We start from the raw sequence: 18484 nt of genomic DNA on the forward strand, positions 1-18484 counted from the left end.
GAGAAGTGGGCCCAAGTGAACCTCATGAGGATCAACAAGGCCAAGCGCAGGGTCTGGCACCTGGGCCAGGTCAACCATAGTTACTAATACAGACTGGGGGAAGACATGCTAGAGAGCAGTCCTGTGGAAAAAGACCTGGGGGTACTAGTGGATCAAAAGCTGGACACGAGCCTCCCACGTGCAGTTGCAGCCCAGAAGACCAACTGCGTCCTGGGCTGCATCAAAAGAAATGTGGCCAGCAGATTGAAAGAGGTGATTCTTCTCCCCTACTCTTCCCTGGTGAGACCTCACCTGGAGTACTGCTTACAGCTCTGGAGACCCCAACACTAGAAGGATGTGGACCTGTTGCAGTGTGTCCAGAGGAGGGCAACCAAGATGATCAGAGGGCTGGAGCACCTCTCTTATGAAGACAGGCTGAGAGAGCTGATGTTGCTCAGCCTGAAGAAGACTCTGGGGGACCTTATAGAAACCCTCCACATTAGCCTGGCAGAAGTGAAATCTGATTAATCTCATCCATGCTTTGGAACAAACCTGAAAAAAACTGTGCCAATACCTGAAAGGGACCCATAAGAAGGCTGGGGAAGAGCTGTTCACTAGGGCAGGTAAGAATAGAACAAGGGGTTCTTTAATATGAGGGTGGTGAATCATTGGAGCAGGTTGCCTAGAGTGGTGATGGGGTCCCCATCCCTGGAGACATTCAATGGTGGGGCTTTGAGCAACCTGATCTAGTGTGAGATGTCCCTGCTTATTGTAGGAGGGTTGGACTACATGACTTTTAGAAATGCCTTCCAACCCAAGACATTCTATGATTCTGTGATCCTATGATTCTATAAGGAATCCCTGCTGCAAAGCCCTATAACTGCTCCAGACTGGTATTCAGATTAAAATGTTTTGGTCTCAACACCCCTGCTGCCTCCCAGGCCTGTGTCCTGTGAGAATCTGTCAAGGAAGTATGTCTGCATGCAACTTGTCCCTCTTACCCGTATCTGGAGAGAGTTTTGAAATCTTCAAATTGAAAATACACAGATACAGCAGTTTATACTAATGATCTGCAAGTCAGTCAGGACATGCTATTGCATACATGACTGAAGGCATATTATAAATCTTTGTTGTTATAATAATTTCTACTTTACATTTCTTTTTATAGAGAAGTTAAAGGTGCAAAAGAATGGAGTGTGTAACTGATGGAGTCTCTGAAATGGATTTTATGCTGTGTCATTTCAGAGAGACTATAGATACCATAAGTATAAATCGTCCCTTTACATTATCCATATATTCCCCCCTTAGTTGAAGGTAGTCCTTCCTCTTCTTCTGTGAGTGTTCTACCATTTATTGGTACTCTAGATTTCATGTTCTTGTACTCGGAAAAAGTAGTTATCGATATTTTTTTTATTTTTATAATAAATTTTACTTGGTATTCCTCTATAAATAAACTTCATTAGTCTTTGAGAAGTTTGTATTTTTTCCTATGGAGAAGGAATGACTCTGTGTTTCATAAGTCTAGAGTACCCAATTTATTTTCAAAGGAAATTAAAGACTTAATGGTATAGTTTGAAATATAGTCACATAGTAAATATGTGACTTTTCTCTGGTTGCTATTGTTGAAACATTCTGATTTATCATGTGCATTTTCTCTCACTGGTTCCAAAGAGTTTTAAACCTGTGTCTCAATTAACAGTGGCTTCAGACCCTCTCAACAGTGGCTTAGTTTTATCAAGAAGGTCTTAAAATGAGAACACATCAGAAGGCTTTATATTAGTTCAGAGGAGCTGTGATTCACAGCACAATAAAGATAAACTGACCTTTTAAAGGCAAATATGTCTTGCTGATTACTCTGCAGAGCTAATTGAGCAAAGGTCTAACCAAGATGTTATATAACCACCTCTTTTCTAAGCCTTCTTTGAGTCTGTAAGAGATTATTTTGAGCAGGTATATAATTTCCCTTTGGACTTACATGTTGCAAATACTTACATATTGTCAGGCTATTCTGCTCTCCTCAGCACAATTTTTGCAGCCACAAATACAGATTTCACTGCTGTTTCAGTGTTCTTGGAAAAAATAAAGAAAATGTCACATTACCAGAAAACGGAGTGACATCTGGAAAAATTAAGGATCATTAATCAACTTTGTCAGAGTTCTGTAACTGGCAAAGTGAACCAGAAAAGGACTTATGCAACCAGTTTTGTCACCTTCCACCATCAAAAGATGGAATCTTTTAATAATTTTAGAAGAAAGAGGGTTTCTTGCCAGCTGCTTTTACCTGGACATGAAAGACTGCCAGTGACAGAGCTTAACGACGTCTCACTAAGACAACACACCCATAAAAAGTACATAGTACAAGTCACATTCGCACTTCTGGAATTCTTGATCTTATGGACCTGGACACATTGCTGTATGACTCTGAGGAATGATAGTCATACAATGTTTAATAAGGAAGGGCTATTCTTACCTCATTCTGCCTTCTTCTCATTCTGGTACTTTGAAGTTGACTGTCTGGTACTCTGATGTTGATAGCTCATCTTTGCAGAGAGATGACCATACTCTGTGAGAATCTTTCCCCTGTGCTTAGGGATGTAGATTGTACTCTGATTTAGGTACAAGGCTGAGTTTACACAGGTAGGCTATCTGTCCAGTTAAGTGTCCTCCAAACACCCTGGGCTGACCACCATGCAGAGAAGATAACATGTAGATGCCATTGCGTTCCATTAATACTTTCCCAGACAGTCAGAGACCTGATTGCAGTGCTCGTCTTATCCTGCAGAGATTCAGACTTCTCCCTCTTCCACAAGAGTCTGGTTCTTACCTGTGGAGCTAGAGAAATCAAGTGCACTGGGACAGCAAACCCCATCCTGCTTTGGGACTGGCGTTCTGTGCATTCAAGAACACAAAATCTTCTGGAGTACTGTGTTCAGTTCTGGAGTCCCCAACATAAGACCTCTTGGAGCAAGTCCAGTGGAGGACCATGAAGCTGATCAGAGGGCTGAAGCACCTCTTCTATGAACAAAGACTGAGTGAGCAGGATTTGTTCAGCCTGGAGAAGAGAAGGTTCCAGGGAGACCTTATTGCAGCCTTCCAGTACGTGAAGGGGCCTATAGGAAATCTGGAGAGGGACTTTTTGCAAGGGCATCTAGTGATAGGACAGGTGAGTGGTTTTAAACTGAAAGAGGGTAGATGTAGATTAGATGTTAGGGAGAAATTCTATACTGTGAGGGTGGTGAGACAATGGCACAGGGGAGCTGTGGATGCCCCTCTCCCTGGAAGTGTTTAAGACAAGGTTGAATGAGGCTTAGAGCAACCTGTTCTAGTGGAAAGTGTCTCTGCCCATGCAGGGGGAGTTTGAACTAGATGATATTTAAAGTCCCTTCCTATCCAAACAATTCTGTGATTCTATATTTGTAAGGAAAAATCAATGAGGAAAGAATAAGGCTCTGTAGCCTCTTGGTGAAACTCCAGAAGGAAAGGCATGGGATCTTTTCCACAGCAAGGCTGGCACTTCAGATTACACTGACACAGTGAAAATAACACAGGGAATAGGCCTCCAGCTCATTAGAATGGAGTCACCCAGGCCAAGGCACTCAGCTCCCTGGCAGCTGGCAAAAGCAGAGCTGTACAATCCCAGGGAAAAACCCAATACCTTCCTTTCAGGATCTGAAGACCAAGCATTATGTAACAGAAAGGATGCAGTACTTGGCTTATGTGCTCCATATTCACTAAAAGACTAGATAAAGTTTCTTATAAATGCCTTAAATGATTTCTCTAAGACTAGACCCCATGTCAGGGCAAAATCCAGTGTCCAGGCACCTGACTGTTAGAACATATAGACTCTTCTATGATATCTTCATGGGTTTTATGTCAGAGAAGCCTCTTGAAAACAGAGAACTGTATATTGTCCAGTTTTTCTCTAAGTCTTAAGCCTGTTTTAAATTTCACCTCCATCATTTGTCAGTGAAGTCCTTGTTTGCCTCTGTCTTGTCTTCTTTCAATTAACCCTCTCCAAAATAATAATTGTTAAGTGAGTCTGTCCAGAAAATACAGATAACTTTCTCCCTCTGTGGAGACTGTTACACATGTTGACTCTTCAGTTTGAAAAGAGGGTATCTCTTGGACAAAAAAAAAGAACATTGCTTTTGTCAGGTCCAAGCAGGGACTTGAGACCTCATACTCAGAGAACAGGGTAAGGCAGAATCATGACTCAGAAAGGCTTTTCAAATTAGTACAGTAGGCAGTGAATACCAGCAAGAAAGGTTAGTACAAGATAACACAATGGGAATTTATTTTTCATTGGTTTTCTAGACAATCTGAGAAAAAGAGCTGTTGTGTTCCCAAATCCTTACCTGACTAGGGAACTTTCTTTCAAGCAGTGGACAACCCTTCTCAGAGAGCTTAGGTGCATGTTGTAAAGTAAACAGAATATGATCAGTACTTTTCCTGTTTTCCTTGTGTTTGTCCCTTCTTTCTTTGCCTGGAATACAGAGATGTCATATGCTGGTGAGGTAACAGGCAACTTAAATCTAGGGTTTATTTCAGTGAAACAAGCTTGCCAAGGTCCCACAGGTGTTGCTAGAGCCTGAGGTGTTGCTTTGTACCTGTGTGTTACCAAGGACTGCCCACCCTCAGTAGCTGCAGGATGCTGGGTTTGGAAATGGGAGTGCTGTCTCCCTTATAGGTCATTAACCACCTCCTGTGTCTTCTGTGAAGACCTGTCCTGCTGTGTAAGATCTGGGGGCTGCTTTGGCAGCTCTACTGGCTGAAATTGCAGCAGAGAGAGGGATGCTGCTCTTTACCCCTTCCTTACTCTTCCTTTACCTAAAATGATCCCATTGTCTAAATGTACAGAATAAATAAATAAACTTATCATCTGAAGTTATTTGCTTACCTTTATTTTTTGGGGAAAAAATATAAATAAAAAGCAAATGGTTCAAACCATTTGGTTTGGTTCTGTAACCACTGCTGTTATTGCTAGACTTGATTCCTGCTTCCTTAAAATTGAGTAAGGACAAGTTTGCAAAGGCAAAGCACAACACAGATGCATAATATGATTTCATGAAAACAGAGTATATTTCACTCCAGTATCCTCCTTTCTTTATAGGGCCTGTTTTTCTTCTCAAAAAGCAGAGTTTCAACGTTAATTTTCCTAGGTCAAGAGGAACATTTTTAAAGAAACACATTTTATTTTTTTGGTAATTATTTACTATTTGATCTACATAAAGTAAAATATTTGTACATTGAAAATAGCAGGTTTCTTCCGAATTTGTTTTTTACAGTCCTAAAATACCCAAGCCCAGATATTTTCAGCAGCCTTTGCTCTAAAAGGGATGTCTCTGTGTCACTGTATAGGAAACCTCACAAGATTATGACCTTATGATTGCCTTTATAAGCTCCAGTTTACCTATTTACCTATATTCTAATTAAAATCTTACTGGAATTGGTATGTTTCTTCACTTGAATCACATCCATCAAACTTCATAACTCGGATGCAAACAATGTAATACTCAAAACTGGAAAATAACTGAGATCTAAAACTCCTTTCTGCACGTACTAACTGCTGCTGTAAAGCAGTTTTTTAGATAAAGATTGTATTATTTACGTCTGTGAAATTTAAGATTAAGTAGAGGTCTTTTGGAGGAGATTTAAGACTACAGATATTCAAAGTGACGTAGATACAGCTGCAGTTTTATTTAAGTTGGTGTGTGTTATCTCATACTAAACATACTGTAAGTCAGGTGCCCTTGCTGTGATTTTTATTTGACGTGTCTCTTCAAATTGGATTGTGATTTATCCCTCCCCCACCCTTTTAATTCTAGGAATATGAAATGGCAGAAAACAGGCCATACCTTGAAACAGATTTTCTTACAGACAAGGAGTAGTCAGAGGGCGTGTTCAACACAAATGTGATCTTGTTGCCTCACTATCCACTGCATGACTGAGGGTATTGGCTTTAATTACTAAACTAATGATATTTTATATAAAGATTGATCTGACAAGATATTTCTTTTTCCTGTTTTTAATTTCATGCTCTCTCCATCCTGTGACATCAGCCCAGTCACCCCATAGTGCCTATTCCAGAAAATGAAGCACTCAGCTCTAAGGAGGTAATCAGTTAACATTAAATGGCTTTAAGCATTTGCATGCTAGCTTTGTCTTGTATTTATGTAGTTTGTGTAGACTTGATGAGAAAAATGTGCTGAACTCTCAATCTGCTTTTGTTCAGTGCATGGACGAGAGAAGCACTCATTATTCTTAATGATAAATGAAGAAAAAAACCAAAACAAACCATAATCGTTTTGCAGACTGTGCAGCTTAAGTGATTTTGGAGTAATGCTAAAATTTACACTTCAGGTTCCTGGTATGTGCTGTAGAGATGTTAGCAAGCTGAATTTGTTCAATTATCCAGGTAGACCCATCTAAGTCACACATTCTACAATTTGAGTTCACTGGTAAAGCTTCTGTCAGATACAACAACTACCAGAAGCACTTTGGATTATTAGTTATTGAGAATTTTGTAAAGGACTGTCAAGAAAACACGAGGCAACAAATAGCAGAAGTTTGCCTGGTATCAAAATTCAGTGCCAATGTTATTTGACTTTGAAGAAGGACACAAATCTCAAAGTCTAAATTCACTGGCCAATTCTCTGCTACTTTTATGTATCTACATTCTAGGACCATAGTAATTACCACCCGAGATGATTCATTCAGTAAGAGCTGAAGCCATCTGTTACACATCAATTTTCTCTTGAGACAGAACACATAAAAATTAAAAAGGTTCTGCTGGCACGGGCAAGTCTTTTTTCCAATAAGATCATGAGCATGAAACTGAATCATGGCCTCAAAGTTGAAATAAAAGTATGTAATTTAATTAACTGTAATGTTTTATACTCTAGGCTTTGGAAAGTAGTAGAACATCTTCAATTAAAGAACATTTTCTGTATTATTTTAGAAATTTACATAAGAAGGCGTAATTTATGACCAATAATAGCAGTATGAGTACATTTATGACACAAGAATGATTTTTTTTACTACTGAGACCTCTTTTTGGTTATAGATGCATGCTTATAATTATTTCACATTTTTTTTTTAATGAGTTTAACAGTACAGATAGGAATGACATTTTTGTAACATAGTTTATTCTTCATTTATTATTTTACAGTTAGGTTTTAGTCTTGCTAAAAGGAGAAAAATGAGCATCTAAATCAATGAAATGGTGTTTTTCAATAGCTGCTGCCAAAGTATCTTTCTTATTGGTTTGAAAAATATTGAGGGAGTTTTGAGGTCAAGCACTTTACAAGTTGGAAGCAGAGAGTTTGCTGGGATTCTGACTTTTTTGACAGCCTGACAATAAATACTTATGTTCTATCTCAATTTCTGCTGGGAAATGGTTAAAAAAAAAAAAAAAAAAAAAAGTAGACATCTCACTTGTTGGGTGGATCAATGGACTGCTGCTCTGCACTGGGACTGTATGAGACACGAACAAGACTTGAACATAGCCTTCTACACTCCTGTGCATCCCCAGCCTCTCTGTGCAGAGGGTCAGGAACTTTCAGCTGTTTCATATCTCTTCTTGTTTTTTTTGAATCTTCATCGCAGTCTTCCAGCTTCCTCCCTTTTTGCTTGCTTTGGTTCTTTCTGCTTGTGTGTACACCATCAGTCCCCTTTCCTCTGCCTCCCAGGAGCCACTTCTGGGTTCTCTTGAAAGCAGTTGTTATGGTTTCTGGTGTGGATCTATCCAAAGGAAGCCTCAAAGTGCCGTCAAAAAATGAAACAAATACCTTGCTGATCTTCTCAGATAGGTTGTGTTTCTCCATCTCCTTTGTAGAGTTTCTGAAATATTATTGAAGTAAAGGTATTTCATTAGGGGGTGGTGAGAGAAACTTAATAATCCGGAGGATGAATTTGATGTTGAGATCAAACAGATTCGCACTACATGAGATACACTAAAATGTGTATATATACACACAAATATGCATATATGTGTATTTGTATAAGTGTGTGTATATACATAGATAAATATTTATGTGTGTGTGTGTATATATATATAAGCAGCCTCTGATGATGCAGCTGATTTTTCTGCATTTGAAAATAAAATGGAGGAAAACAAACAGCCAGATCCCCATCTGTTATCTTTCTTCTTTACAATATACACATTAAGGGAGAACTTTGCAGATCTAATGGAAAGAAAAAGATCTTTTTAAAGATAATTTTTATAAGAAACAAGACACATAATTTAACTAATGCATTACTAAGATCAGTTCAGAAACTGAAGCATATTATACTAACATATTAAAGTCACACATTGACTTCAGTGGTAACAAGATTTCACTGACAGTCATTTGTGTGAATTTGTGAGATTGCTAGTTCAAGAATATCTTTTTTTTTTTTTTTTTTTCCCCCCTGTTTCCCAAGGGGAAACCATTAATGCACCCTGCTACACTTCAAGCATTTAACAACAGAAGTTCTTGAAATTTGAAAGTCTATGAGAATGTCGATAAGTTCCAAAGTTCTGTTATACAGTGCTCTTGATCTTTATTTACTTAGGGAGTGTTCCTGGTCAGGGGTTAACATTAGTATTAATCATTGATAGATTCTACATATAAGAAAAAGCATCCATTTTATGAAAGAGTCCTTTTACATTAGACCAAAGCTCCAACCCAAATGGCATTATCAGAGCAGAGAGATGTTCTTCCAATTTAAAAAAAACAAACAACAAACTGTCATCGTACCCTGGATTTAAAACAAAAGTTGCAGAGCTTATGAAATTCTCCCACAAAGCTGCTTGACAACATGACTCTCATGTACCCTTCGATACTTTTTCAACTTGAAAGATAAAGCTTGTCAAAGCAAGAACAGGGGTATGGTAGATACCTAATGAAACTAGAAGGACTTGTATCAGAAGCTGCTCCTAATCAAAAGTCAACTCCTTTGTTCAAACACCTTCTTCTATTTGGTGCTTGGACAGATCCTTCCCAACATGAGGACAGAGTGGGGCAAAAGTCTGCATTGCTTCTCTGCTTCCCTTAGAGTCACAAACATTGGTTCTCCACCTGTTGTATTGTGAATGCATCGTTCAATGTTTGCTTTCAGTCTTGTACTAAATCATAGCCTTGTCCTCCAGATAGTGGAAAGCTGATATATGTTAGTATGGCAGAACATTGTCATCAGCTTCATCGTCATCCAGGCTGCAGAACATGTGTGCACTACACTGTGACCAAGTCAGCATCTCTCCTGTTCCCACCCCTGGGTCAGAGAGGTCTTTGCAGCACTGCTGATATGCAGAATGTATTAATTATGTAATAAATGAGGCAGCAATAGGCAAGTCATAAAGAATGTGGCACAGACTGAGACTGAGTGTAGCAATTAAGGCAGCAAATGATAAGACAAAGGGCAACAGCAATACATATAAAAAAAGGTCTTGGGTGATGCAAATGAGAAAAATACTTTGATGTCACTTGACTCCAAAATGAGAACTGTTCTGACTTGACCTGTGAAGTTCCAAAATGTTTTGGAAAATTAACAATACCTCTTTGAAGTAATAGCCTCACCACTCTTAGTTTGTTTTCACTAAGCCAAGGACTGCAGCCTTAGGCTTTCTCCATATCATCATAACAGTTAACTACCTGAGAATGTAATGACCCAGCAAATGAACATTAAAAGTAAGAATAACTACTACTTTTGCTAAAGGAGTAAGAATTTTAGGTGTTAGCTGTGACAAATTCTTTAACCTCCTAAATGGATAGGCTACTAAAAGAGAACAGTAAACTGTAGTCTTCTTATTTTTGTAAACAGAATGGGAGGTCCAAAAAAAGCACGTCTGTAAATTCTCAAATAAAACCCTTAAATATCAGGAGACATACTTTCTATTTACTTTATACTTTAATAATGCTTTAAATTTCTTAAATTTTAATACTTTATATGTACAACAGGAGATTTATACTTGCAGCATGTACTTGGGCAATACTTTTGGCCAGCTTCAATGATATCTCCTTGCTTAAAGTAAAAGGTTTCAGTGATAGGCTACTGCTATGAATATTAGATCACCAGGTATTAACAAGGAAAAGGTATTTTATACATTTATAGGATTTTATTTCTAATGTCATTGCTATAAAACTATTACTGTAGATGTATCAATTATATGGTTAATTGACATGAAAAAGTATGAAAGGATAGCAATATACATGCGATTTAGAGGAAGTAGGAAACACCAGTAATTAATTTAAATTACCATTTTAATCTAATTCTATTTGGCTTTAAGAAAAAAACTGTTGTATTTTGTCCCCTTTGAATACAGTCACCTTAGCATCCTCTGAAATGACTCATGGAGCAGACTTGGAACTGGTGACTGCTGTCTTTTTAGACCAGTGGTCAAGCCAGTTATTCATTCACTCTGTAGTCCACCCTGCTTCTTGGGCTTGTTAAGGTGGAGTAAAGCAACATCTGCACCATGTGAATGGAAAATTTGACAACATGCTCTGGCGTCTGAAGATGTGGCCCAAAAAAGAATTGAAAACCCAAGGTGATGCTTGTCCATTGAAATTTGCCATGTGCAGTGTACTTTCTCAAACATGTAGATGCATGAAAAATGATCCCCAGTGGTCAGCATAGCTCTAAATTAACAGTGCAGAGAATCAATGTTTTTAAAGGGGAGTTGTTTTACGGTTTTCCACCAGTTTGTAGAACAGTGCCTGCTTAACATTCTGCAGTTTTTATTCTCCTCTCCACTTTGTTTTCACCTTTTTTTTCCCTTTTTTTTCCTGCAGGTTGCCAATGAAAGAGGTTCAATTTAGCTGGGATGGTGAGTATGACTATTTTTCTGACTTGAATACAGTCACGCTTTGAATATGTAACTACTCTGTTAGTGTCACTTGAACAATTTTTTTATTGTTTTGTTTAAAAAGATGATAGGATGCTTTAGATATAGTTATACTCTTTAGTGTTTGGATGACAATCTGGTATGTTTGGTGAATAATTTTCTCTTAGTAATTACCTGTGCAGAACAATTCCCCATCTTAGCATCACAGAATAAAGTCACAATTTAATTAATTTTAAGTGGAATGCAATCAAACAGTTGTGAGAAACTGAAGTGTGGTCTGGAATTCTATTGTGAAGTAATGTCACTGAAATAAGATGAGCATGATGTTATATTTGAGTGCATAAGCACATAGTGCCATTAAAATGAATGATTTGCTAGAGTTAAATGACACTATATTGCAAATAATGCACTATGCTTTAGAGGAGATATAATGAAGTACTGGAATGTTCCATGCCTTCTTTTGTTTCAGTCTTGATTAAAAAGGTTACTTATGACTAAAAGTTTACTGCAGCTTTTATTAAGAGTTTGAGAGTAGGATCATGGAGAGAGAAAGGAAAGGAACACTTGAAGGAATACTGAGATAAATTGGAGTACACAGGATGGCACAGCCTGATGAAACTTATTCTTAAAATATTTAACCAAAGAATTTTCTCAAACACTAGTGATTAGCAGAATGAGTAAGTTCCCAGAAAACTGGGCAAAGACAAACATAATATCATATCTAACAGAGGAGGAAAGTAAAACCTAAATAATTACAGAAAAGTCAGCCCTAGCAGCAGAACAAAGTAATAAAATAAACATTTGTAGGCATTTAGAGAGTAGTGAGAAAATAAGAGGACTTGCACACCAGCAAATCAGAAACAAATCCTATGAAGTTGATCTCATTTCCTTCTTTGACAGAAAAAACAGATATAAGGGATGTGTCTGATAGAGGGTATCTTCCACACAGTCTCACGTGACAAACAAAGTAGGTACAGACTAAATTGAATTCACAGGAGGTAGATGTGCAACTGCTTGGGAAACTGTACTCTGAGAACAATCACTTGCTGCCAAAGTGGGAGAATGACTCACAAAGGCTTTCTCATTGCTGTCTTCTAGCTCTAACACTATAAAACATTGCCATTAATTACTTGCTCACTCACATGTAAGCTTACAGGTAATGGCCAATTGGGAGGACTTGCAAGCAGCATGGAAGGCAGGATTAGAATTCAAAACATTTTGCTTACATTAGACGAATGACTTGAAATCAATATGATAAAATTCACTGAAGACAAATACAAAAAAAATACAAAAAGCACAGACAGAAAAGGAGTGACAATAACACTGCAGCAGAGAACCTTGGGATTACGTAGGACCAGAAACTGAATATGACTGGAGAGGGCGATTTTCTTATAAAATTGCCATTCCAGGAAGATATTGCAGGAAGTGCTTATAATATGATGGAGGTAATTACTCATATCTCTTCAGTATCAGTGAAGAATCAGTTGCATGGAATGTGGGAAACAAATGGAGGATTAAGAAAACATATAAAGGTTTCAGTGTCTTCACACAGAAGAAGATAAATAAGAGCAGAGCAGAGGCACAGCAGTTTGTATCTCTTCATAATGGGCTGTTATAAAAGGATGTTAGTCACTTCTCCATTCCTCCTCAGCATAGAAAAGAAATGGGCCTGAATTTCAGAGAGAGAGATTCAATATAGAATTTGGACAGGAGCAATTATGTGGGAATTTAAGTGCTAACACAGTTTATCTCAGCCTGCTGCAAGGACAGGCAAGCATCTCACAAGGTAGGGTTGGTCTGCCAGCTGTCATCTCCCACAGCTTTTGTACAAATAAGGTGGCTGAATATATTTTTAGGGCTTTTTTTCTGTGAAACCGTGAGTTACATTTGTTAGCCAGATCACCAGGTTGTATAAATTAGGAAAACTAAATTACTTCAGTGTCTGTCACACAGTTTACTAATCTGTAGTTTTGATTCTTTGTGTTAATGAGAAAACTCTTCTTTTGCAGCCCCAAATTAGGATCAAGAGCTAAAACCACAGAGCATTTTGAGGCCTGTTTCTACACTGAGGAGGAATCCAGGGCACAAATAATATTTAAAGCACCATTAAAAAGAAAATTAAAAAATGCTTCCAGTATGCTAATTGCAAAGCAGTAATAATAGTCAAATATTATTTTAAGATATAATCTTATGCACTAGCATAATTAACCCCAGAGATACACACATGAATGTGCTATAATGAAATATCATTTCTTGAAGTGCTTGCTGAAGATATGCCCAATGTAACACAGCACATTTTCCTTAGAAATAATATAAATGTTGACATTAAATAAAGCTGTATTTTTGTTGCAAAGTGCTTGTTGCGATTCTTATTTTTACTCCTTTAAGTCTAGCTCTAGGTATTTCAAATAGCTGTGAACAAATGTCAGCATCCTCGGGAAGGGAATGCTCCTGTACTCTTGACCTTGGTCACATTTTACCACCACACAGACACTTAAGTTTTGTTAAATACTCCAGGAATTACTAACCTTTGTGTCAACACCCACAGCAATCTGCTTGCCCAGTGATACTTCTCTACCATGCAATATTTACAGCTCTTTTGGGAAGGCAGCATGACCAGCTACGCTCCTGGAGCACATGGAAGAATCACCACTTTCCTCTTAAATTAATGCTGCTGTTTTTTAATCCTGTGCTGCTCCCACACAGTATTACCTGAGCCTTGATCTTGAACAATTTGCTTCCAAAATACACTATAAAAGTCTAAGGAAGCTGATTGTCTACACTTGCATGAGTGTACTGACTTCTCCCTGATCCCTTGATTCCCTGAACCGCAAATCCCCCAACAGGTACATATGTATTGAATTTGCCCTGTCCTGGTGTGCAGAAGCATATTACCTGCTGCCACATTGATATTAGGATTAATATTTTAGTGAGAATTGTTGCTGCTTTCATTAGAATTAATGACACGAATTAATTCAGAAAATATTAACATCAGTTAAAACATTACAATCAAAAAGTTTAAATCTTAGATCTTAGGCTACTCATCCTCTTGCACTATTTTTGACCTGATGTAATTTCAGTCCAGCCTGCATTAAAACTGTTGAACTCTGGAACTGCGAAAACAGAAGGGCAGCAATCAGTGAGTCTCTCTGTATGTGTAAAATACACTTTTTCCCCCTGATACTGGAGCACACACATCCTTCAGAATGTCATTAACAGATTGATAGATGTGTAACTTTGTTGGTTTTGTTTAGAATAGCTTCTTTTCTCAATGAAAAAATACTAGAAGTGTGTACATACTGTGGACAGCATAACCATTAACCAGATGGTTAAAAAAAATTGAGAAAAGCATTTCTGGGGTTTCAAGAGAGAGTTCTTAGGGACAGAAATCAACACATATAGGTAAATATAACAAAAATGTATTAAAAACTTAAAAAAAATAGCTATAAATCAATACATACAAACATATCTAACAATAAATATTGTACAAGATGTAATAGGTTTACCCACCAAGGACCTAATAATATTACTTTTTTTCAGTAGAGCACTGAAGTGGGCAAAACTCATGTTTAGAACCAGTGTGATCCGTGTGATCCTCAAAAGTCTCAGTAAGATTTCCTGCCCATTGTTTCAAAGCATTTTCTTCCTTCTGAATTTGTTCCAAGTGGAACTTCCTTTTCCTCTTGAATTCTGTGTTTGCAAAGCCCAAATCCCATCTAGCATGTCTAGCCAATAGAATTATTCACATGGTATGGTTTAGGTTTAAATTAGCCCAGGCAATAGACTGAAGGCAGTAGGTGGAAGGAACACAAGCAGGAAGGGGAAATACTGGAATTAAAGGAAGTGCAAAAGAGGAATCCTTTTGTTGAGTTTTGGGTTTGTGAGTTTGTTGCATACCTTAAAAACCAGTTTCCCTATCTGTTCAAACAGCTTCAGTCTACGAATGAAAAATTAGAGTATATTGGCAAGTACATTCTAGGAAGTCTATCCTGAGAAACCAATGGAAAAAATATTAAGAGAAAAAAATCCTTCAAGGAGAGATTATAAAGAGCAGAAGTCAGCATGAAAAATAGATTGCTTTTTCAGTAGTACTCTAAAATTAATGGATAGTGGTTATTCAATAGTACAATATATTTAGTCCAAGTTCTGATGTATTTACCCTGCTTTTATTAATTTCTTTTTCTGGTAAAACACACATTCCCATCAGGATCACAATGACTGCCTATGCTTAGTGAGGGTTTATAGTCCCCCTTTTCCCTCATCCTCTCTCGCAGTCTGACACACAGACTGTTCACAACACCCTACAGTGTTGTGGTGTTTCTATTGTTGCTGTGAGCTACAATTTAAGCTGGAAAAAAAATAATAAATAAAAATTTCCTGGCATAAGGTAGCAGTACTGCAGCTCTCCCTCTGAGTCTGGCTGCAAAGCTTGACCCTTGTTCACTTATGGTAGCCAGGGGAAGGGAAGGACCCCATCTTCTGATGGGGTGGGCTCTGCTGTCCATCTACAAGTGGCCTCCAGCACTCAGAGCCTTGATGGCCACTGCTGTTGCCTGTGTTCTGAAGCTGATTAGAAATGAGACTTCTGTGATGACAAATAGGTTTCATTCAGAAAAAACAGGGAGACTTTTGAAAGAAAGGCTGTGCAAAAATCCTGCTCCAGCCTTGAAGAGATTTTTGGACACTCTAAACTGTTTCTTACTTGTTACTCTACGAAGTGTTCAATGATATCAATGTTTGAATTCCTGCCAAATGTATGGTGATTTTTGAAGCTCCAGAGTAGACATCAGGTAGTGCTGAAACAGGTAAAAGTGCGATATTTTTGTACCTAACTGTGCAAACTAGAAATAGAACTAGAATCCCAAATCAAAAGCTTAGCAGACCTGTTATGTTTGGAGTAGGTTAATCTTCAATAGAGAAAAAGGTTAATGTCTAACTGTTTATAAACAGTTACGGGTAAGTCAACTCGTGCTTTCATACAGTGAGCAGAGACATACTTTTGCTTACAGAGGAAACTACTGAAATAAAACTATTTACTTAACTACAATAGCATAGATTTGTGGGTTTTGAATATATGCCAACAGTTGAGAAAAGCAGATTTTGTCAAGATTCAGCAGTTTCTTGCATCACAAACCAAAGCTGTTTGGAAGCACAAATTGCATTTTCACTTTCCTTTAAAAGAAATCTCATTCCCATATAAAATACCTCATGAAATTTCCAATCAATTCCCTAGCCTCTGGATTATCATCAGCAAGTCTTTAAAACTGCAAATTAAAAAACCTATTAAAAAAAAGCCCCAAAACAAATGAAACCAGAAGCCTGTAACTTAAAACACAGATATGCTTGTTCACTTAATTTGACTGGCTGGTAGTATCACATACAGTAGTTTTTTATCTTTCCTATCCTCCAGAGCAAGGAGATAACTTTGTAAAAATATTTCCAAATATCTTTAATAACAAAGATTTGTATTTTCCTGATGTCAGTGCAGATTAGGAGTTATTCTTATAGAACTGATGGAGCTACATAGACATAAAAACCAGAATTATCATTTCTAATAAGCACATTACTTGAATTTCCATGAACGTTTCTTTTCTCATTTTTCTTCATATTATATCTGATACATTATAGCAGTCAGTGACAGAATTAATGTTGCCCAGCTTTTGCCCAGATTTTTGTCTAGTAAACAAAGCTTAATAAAAAAAACCCACAGAACAAATGTGAAAGCTAAGGTTTATGGCCTATTATGTGATGTGCAGTGATGGCATGTTGCTGACCTTGGCCTTTCTATTAACTCCCACACAGACAACTGCTTGCAACAGAGCAAAATAAAAGTTGCATAGTCTGATGTGATTTTCCCTCAACCACAGCTCTTTAGCTGTGGTGGGGACAGTGTGGGAGGCAGATCCAATAAAAGCACTGCTGGCAGGAAATTGTATTAAAACCTTGAACATTTGGATTGCTAGCTTATATATATAAACATACACACACATACACACATTCCCTCTTAATGTCTCTGCCATTCATGGCAGTGCATCCAAACCAGCTGTGCTGCCAGCTGTGCTTTCAAAGGGAGCTGCCCTTTGATGCTATGATTTCCCACAACACTGAACAGCCCAGGTGAAGTCATGAAGAAAGAAATCCTCTTCATTCCCTAGAAAAATAATCTACCATCAACTTCTCCAGGTTCCTCTCATTTACTGCAAAATGGAGACAGAAGGATGACTGATTTCTACCTCTCCTTGTTGGCCTTTGGAGACTTCAATTGTCTTGAAACAGTTCAGATTTGAAACTGTGATATTTTTTTGCAGTTCAGCCGTATGTGTTATCTCTGCTAGGAACTTCAAAGTTCTTTGCTACTTTCTTTCTGAATCTTTTGAGTTATGGCAACAGTACCATGCATATTTATTTAGGTCTGCTGTTCAAAAAACTGGAGATTATAGATCAATTAATAAAGGCTGCTAGATGAATCTTCCAATATCTGCTCTGGTTTTCCTTGTGATGTTATTAGTAGAGCCTTTTCCTTATTAAATAGGAATGAGCACTCATCAGAGGGTTTTTATTACACTGCTTACAATTATTGTCAAGTTACTTTTAACTAAAGAAATGCAAACATTAAAAGTTTATCTTTCGGTAGTAGTTTATACTGAATATCACCTGACCTTTTTGGATATGCACGGAGTAAAACCATGCAAAACGCAACATATAAAGCTAAGCTGCATCACTGGAACCAAGATAGAAATGGAGATGCAGGGTAAGTTTACTACAGTAATATAGCCTTGTATATCAAAAAGGAAGATGTAGATTGAGTGCAGTCTAACTGTTATACAATTTCCAATCATGCAATGAATGTATTATTTACAGATAAGTAAAGCTCAAAATAAAGAGAGCTTCCTTTGATACCCTGTAGTCATTCTTCCCACTGTTTTGATTTTAGAAGTTAAAAGTGTAAACCTAAAATATTGGACCATGTATATTCCAAAATATTTACTGTGTAGTTTCTCACTTGTGAAAGAATGCACCTGATGTTTCATAGCAATGAATATAGTCGTGGCTCTGTTTCCAGTATCTCAGTATATACATCAGTTAAATAGATAACATGTATCAGGCAAATAAATCAGTTTACAACATCTGACTAATAATTAACACATGCAGAGTCTTCCTAGAAATCCATAGTCTGCAGCTTTCTGTTCAGATTTTTCTCTGAATGCTAACTGAAAGTATTACCTCTACAGTAAATGAACATTTCTTGAAAAAGTGAAGCACAGAGAGCCTCAAAAAAGGCTGCTAGAAGCAGAAGAATGTGGTCCAAAAGTCAGATACTGCTCCTATACTGCATTGCAAGTGAAGTTTGGATGACAAAGCAGCTTGATTCTAGAAGAAATGTCCCCCAAGGACTTTCCTCTGTTGAAGATGGTGGTTCAGCAAAGTGGAATAGGCTAAAAAGGAGTCTATATCAGGGAAGGTCCTGCAGGGTACGAGGCTGCTGCACAGGAAGAAATGATGAGTGCAGCTTTAATATTGTCTCCAGAGCAGCTGTATGTTACTGTGACCAGTTCTGTGCCTCAGAATTTCCTGGCCCTGTAGACTGTTGTGCTGACTACTGGGATGTCTGTGATCACCGTGTTGTGCCCACCAGGTCAGATGAGCCTTGGCCACCTCCAACATCAGGTAGGTATAGAA

At 37.8% G+C, this 18484-nt stretch overlaps 2 protein-coding genes across 2 annotated transcripts in view; both read left to right on the forward strand.

Moving 5' to 3' along the window:
• Positions 1 to 10778, forward strand: part of MLIP (muscular LMNA-interacting protein) — a 129701-nt gene extending 118923 nt beyond the window's left edge. The window contains exons 15-16 of the mRNA XM_009999268.1: positions 6039 to 6092; positions 10752 to 10778. Of these exons, the coding sequence (XP_009997570.1) occupies positions 6039 to 6092; positions 10752 to 10778 (81 nt within the window). The remainder of the gene's footprint in view (positions 1 to 6038; positions 6093 to 10751) is intronic.
• A 7285-nt stretch (positions 10779 to 18063) lies between these two features.
• The window catches only part of TINAG (tubulointerstitial nephritis antigen), a 36674-nt gene continuing 36253 nt past the window's right edge, over positions 18064 to 18484 (forward strand). Inside the window, exon 1 of the mRNA XM_009999194.1 lies at positions 18064 to 18472. Coding sequence (XP_009997496.1) covers positions 18103 to 18472 — 370 coding nt within the window. The 5' untranslated portion in view covers positions 18064 to 18102. The remainder of the gene's footprint in view (positions 18473 to 18484) is intronic.

This window comes from Chaetura pelagica, unplaced genomic scaffold (genome assembly GCF_000747805.2).
Source record: "Chaetura pelagica isolate M959 unplaced genomic scaffold, ChaPel_1.0 scaffold90, whole genome shotgun sequence".
NCBI lineage: Eukaryota > Metazoa > Chordata > Aves > Apodiformes > Apodidae > Chaetura > Chaetura pelagica.